The 5,403-nt window shown below is 45.8% G+C and overlaps 1 protein-coding gene across 1 annotated transcript; it reads left to right on the forward strand.

The window, feature by feature from the left end:
- Positions 1 to 1,115: 1,115 nt before the first annotated feature.
- Positions 1,116 to 4,132, forward strand: LOC101676625 (nucleosome assembly protein 1-like 1). Its single transcript, XM_004782448.3, has 2 exons — positions 1,116 to 3,028; positions 3,961 to 4,132. The coding sequence occupies exon 1, from the start codon at positions 1,116 to 1,118 to the stop codon at positions 3,018 to 3,020; it is 1,905 nt and encodes a 634-aa protein (XP_004782505.2). The 3' UTR covers positions 3,021 to 3,028; positions 3,961 to 4,132.
- The last annotated feature ends 1,271 nt before the right edge of the window (positions 4,133 to 5,403 follow it).

Genomic DNA, 5,403 nt, shown 5'->3' on the forward strand with positions numbered 1-5,403 from the left:
CCTGCAGACAGCTGCCTTCTTTCTGTGTCTTCACAAAAGGTGATTTGGGGGTGGGGGAAGTAAACTCTCTAATGTCTTCTGATAAAGGCGTTAATCCCAATTTGCAGAACTCACTTTCATGGCCTCATCAAAGCCTAATTACCTACCAAAGACCCCCATCTCCAAATACGATCACACTGTAGGTAAGGGCTTCTATGTATGGATTTGGGCGGGGCACACAATTCAGTCCATAGCATGTGCTTAGCCCAGTCCTCTCTTTAAAAGAAGTAGCTCTCTTTCTTGGTTCATTCTTTGGAGGCTTGAAGTGAATGGGGGCACATTCATGAATCACCTTCCACCTCCTATTTTAAAACTTCTTCCGTTCTCTGTTCTCCCTGCATCCACTTCAACTTTGTATGTTCTTTTCTAAGGAGCTTGAGTACATCAAAACATCCCGATTCTCTTTCTCTCTTACGGGAGGTCTTTCACCATCGCTGATATTTCATCCGCACACCTTGTTTTTATCTTAAGTAGCTGTATCTCTACTGGCATGAGCCACCCTGAGGTAGAAATTGGGGAAGAAGATACCTTTTGCATACCCCAGGGTGCCACCATACAGGGGCACTATAGTCGTGCTTGTGATCATAGAATTCAAAGGAAGAGACTTGCGTGGGATCAAAGGGTAACCCAGGGTACTAAAGCCTTGAGGGAGGCAGAAGGCTTTGATCACTCATTGGGCGACATGCATGTCAATCATTGCACCTCAGCAAATGAGCTTCGAGCTCATGGTGGAGGAAGTGGCTCTTTGTTGACCCTTCCAATTTCCACCTCCCGTCACCAGCCCAACGGAATCTTTCCCGCCTTGTCCCTCTGCCACCTCAGGCGCAGTCTTGGTTGGCCGATTCTTGGGCTGCCCCTCTGCGCTTCCTGTTGCGGGACTTCCACGAGCACCTTCACAGACTGTTGTACCCTCTGAAGTCATCTTCTCTGCCACCCCCACCGCCTCCTGACAGGTCCTGCTGCCAACAGCCTCCCCTCAGGGGCAGTCACTTCAGTGGCCGCCATCTTCACCGCGGTTGTCGCGGCCCCACAATCAAAACTCCAGTTGAGGCACTGACTGGCGAGTCCCTCCGGCCATGTCTGCCACCGAGGAACAAAGTCTGATTCCAGGTGGCCAGGACCCCAGACCCGTTGGGGTCCCGGTGTCCCCTTCAGAAGGGGTGGACGGGGTCGAGGCAGCCGCAGCCTTCCTGGCTTCTGAAGGGGTTGCCCGAGCCCTTCCTGAGGAGGAGGGTGGGCAAGATGCTGCCCAGGCCGCAGAACAGAGCCAGGAGGGAAAGCTGGTAGAAGAGGAGGAGGCGGGGGAAGAGGACGAGGAAGAGGAGGAGGAGGAGGAAGAGGAGTTCGAGTTCGAGTTTGAGTTTGGAGATCAGGAAGACTATGAGTACCAGTCGCCAGAGTTTGAGGTTGAGTTTGGGAACCAGGAGGAGTCTGACTATGAGTCAGAAGAGGAGGGTGAAAACGAGGAAGAGAATGAGGAGGAAGAGGAAGAGACTGAACAGGAGGAAGACAATGGCCAAGGGCCCGCAGACGTCCAGAAGTCGCCACGGCCGCTCCTGAGACCCTCATGGCACGGTTTCGGTCCCTCTTCGGGGCTCTGCTCCATTCCCTTCTACACCGTATCCATGATAATGACCATGTCCTGGTCCAGCCCCATGCAGGCCGCATGGGAATCAGGCGCCACTCCCGGGAGCCCGAGGACCCTGGAGAGAGGCCAGCGCCTCCAGAGGTGGAAGAGCCAGGAGAAGGACCAGCTCCCCAGGACCAGGGGCACCCGAGAGAGGAAGCGGAGGTCCGGGTGGGCGAGTACCAGGCAGAGGGCGCCTCGCCCTGGGGGGCCGCAGGAACCAACAGAGGAGGCTGTATCCCAAAAGGCAGAGGAACCCACAGCAGAGGCTCACGGAAAAGAGGACGAGGCCCTGGGCGATGCCTCCAAGTCCTCCGAAGCTGGGGCCTGTGCCCCGGACAAGGTCCAGGTTGGCGAGTGGCCGTCAAGTCCTCGGGGCCTTGCAGCCCCTCTTGGGGCACCCAGCTCAAAGGCCGGCGGTGCTCAGCACTTGCCTTTAGCGGTGAAGCAGCGGGTCAAAGCTCTCAAAAATCTTCAGGCCCAATACGCACAAGTGGAAGCTCAATTCTACCGAGATTTTCACGATCTAGAGAAAAAGTATGCGGTCTTCTACCAGCCTTTGTTTGATAAGAGATCTGAGATCGTCAATGCAATCTATGAGCCCACAGAAGGTGAGTGTCAGTGGCAAGTAGCTGTCCAGGAAGGCGCGTGGGGGGGAATGGAAAGAGAGCCTGCGGGAAAAGGGCCAACAAGCGGCATACCTCACTTTTGGTTGACAGCTTTTAAAAATGTGAAGATCCTTGGGAGGATGATCCGAAAAAATGATGAACCTGTACTCGAGCACTTGAAAGATGTAAAGATTAAATTTTCAGGGTTCAAGGAACCAATGAGCTTCACCATAGAATTTATCTTCAAGTCCAACGAATACTTTCTCAATGAAATCCTGACTAAAACATACCAAATGCGATCAGACCCCGATGATTCCGATCCCTTCCTCTCCAAAGGCCCAGAAATTATCAGCAGCACAGGATGTGAGATCTACTGGAAAGAGGGGAGAAATGTCACCATGAAAACGAGCAAGCTGCAGAAATGTGAGGACCGCAGAAGCATTGTATCCACCACCAAGAAGACGCCCCGCTATTCTTTCTTCACCTACTTCTATCCTCCTGATTCTCCTGAGGGCAGAGTAGTCGATGTCGCCACCGATTTTAGACTGGGCTATTTTTTCCGTGAAGTTCTGGTCCCGAAGTCCGTATTATTCTTCACCAATGAAGCCAGCGAATATAAGTGTGGAAGCTCTGATGATGAGGCCCGAGAAGCTGGAGGTGAGGAAAAGAAAGCAGAAGAGATCAGAAATGAAGAACCTGAAAAAGGGCCTGAAAAGCATCTGGGCCCAGGAGAGAGCAGTTCCTGAGAACCCAGGTATCTGTGCGTCGCTTTGTGTATCATCCAGCCATGCCTGATCTACATCAATTATGCTTCTAACTTTTCTCAGTAAAGTAAATAACAAAATGTCAAAAATTTAGTTCTCTGAGCCAGTTCGGTGTTAATTTTGGATATCGGTGTAGAAGGCAGCATATTCTGAAATGTGCTTCACTCACAGCTTCAAGTCCTTTCAGGTGTAGCTGTGAGTCTTCAACGGGTGGGAGATGTGTCAGCCTGGTAGCAGAGACCAATGTTTGTTTAGAACACGGTTGCCAGAACAAGCGGCTAAAGGAACATAAATCAATACCAGCTGGGCTTTCAACATGTAGCCACAGAAATATGGTCTTTTATGCTAAGTAGGAGACGATTCCTTTGAGAATGTGACTATCACAGGAATCGTTAAGAATTTTATTTAGAATTTCATATATTTATTTATCAGCCATTTAAACCATTTATTCAGTTGTAAATGTCTATATTTCAGGGGACAGTGAAAAGAAAACAACAATAGTCATGGTAAGATTATTGTTAATCACTGGATTGATAATTAACTCAATCTAATATGCAAATGCCTTTTCCATTTTTTTTTTCTGTTGTTCTTCTATTCACTTTTGCCAACTTGGAAATGGAGGCCTTGTGTGGTTACAAATAGATTGATAGGGTATAGGCTTTTCAGGTGAAAGACTTATTAAGTAAATCTCTGAAACAAAGCACAACTAGTCCAAGGCAGATGTTTTTGGTGTTTAACAAGTGGAGAGGAGGTGGTATGATCAGATGATTAAAGCTCTATCCAAACATGTATGTTACAAGAGGGTAAGTGTTGATTGCTCTTGTTAATAGAACATAGGATTGACTATTTTCTTATATTTTGAAAATCACTGTTGCATATTATTAGTTTACAATTGTTAATTGTCTCTTATTTTATTTTACAGTTGTGAGACTTACAAAGTCACAATGGAGGAATAAACAATGATTTTATTCTGTATGGATTTGAAATTTTCTGCTTTTCAATAGCCCATTTGAATTTTAACACTGGTTTTGTTGCAGATATCATCACAGAAAAATTGATATCCAGCAACATCTGACTTTTACCTTCTTCAGATAAATTTGACAGCATTTGTTCAGGTTAAAAATAAATTTTCTTGAAATTAGTAAGTTGTCATGTTTTAGTTACTGACACAAATTTATAATTGTATCTTTTTGTTTCTTTTTTTGGCCCACCTCACTGTGATTGAAAGGGATCACTTTCAGTCATGTTTTAAGTTCTTTTGTTGCATTCTCAAATTAATTACAGTACCAAGTTATGAACAATTTATGTAAAGAGAAAGAGGAGTCTGGTCTAATCTCTACTGAATTTAATTGAAAGAAACCCATGTATGGCATAGCTTATCTGGAGACCAGGTGGTGCTCCTTGGCTTCCATGGACCAGCAGCATTTGCATCACCTGGGTACTTAGAAATGCAAATTCTCAAGCCCTACTCCATATCTAATGTATCAGAAATTCTGAAGGTGGGTCAGGAATCAGAGTTTTACATGTCTTTTGGCATACTAAAATTTAAGCACTACTAGTTTAGAGCTGTGATGGGGTGGAGGTGTCCTAAGGGACTAAGCTTCTCCTATGGTACTACCAACATTAATTCAATGACTTGGGACTGTTTTGAGTAAACTGAATGAAACAGCAAAGGCTGGACTACAGAAGAGACTAGAATTCTTAGAGGCCTGAGACACAGAAAGACCTCCTCGAGGGGCAAAGATTGGGTGGTGGCAGTGGAAAAAAATGGGTGAGGGAATAAACTTGTTCCATAAGAATAGAAGTGTTATGATACCAGGTATATGAAATTTTAACATATACAGTCACATGTTGATTATAGATACACATATATGCACTAAAATGCATGCATGGGAAATACATGCATATGAACCATGTAGAAAGGCATGATGAAAATGATAAGACTCCTATTTGGGATAGTGGTTATATCTAGTAAAGAGGGAGAGAGAAGAATTCAATTTGGAAGGGTTACTTTTATATTTTTATTTTTTATTTTTTAAAGATTTTATTTATTTATTTGACAGAGAGAAATCACAAGCAGATGGAGAGGCAGGCAGAGAGAAAGAGAGGGAAGCAGGCTCCCTGCTGAGCAGAGAGCCCGATGCGGGACTCCATCCCAGGACCCTGAGATCATGACCTGAGGCGAAGGCAGTGGCTTAACCCACTGAGCCACCCAGGTGCCCCATTGGAAGGGTTACTTTTAATTTCCTAAGGCTTTCATAACAAATTTCCACAAAGTAGGTATCTTAAAACAATATAAAATTTAATGTCTCACAGTTCTATAGGCCAGAAGTCTAAAATCAATGTGCCAGCAGAGCCATACTCT

Source organism: Mustela putorius, unplaced genomic scaffold, assembly GCF_011764305.1.
Source record: "Mustela putorius furo isolate JIRA1106 unplaced genomic scaffold, ASM1176430v1.1 tig00003901_pilon_pilon_pilon, whole genome shotgun sequence".
Taxonomy (NCBI): domain Eukaryota; kingdom Metazoa; phylum Chordata; class Mammalia; order Carnivora; family Mustelidae; genus Mustela; species Mustela putorius.

Bases quoted from the DNA above. Each gene is read 5' to 3' on its own strand.
- LOC101676625 (XM_004782448.3), top strand. From the start codon at position 1,116: ATGTCTGCCACCGAGGAACAAAGTCTGATTCCAGGTGGCCAGGACCCC.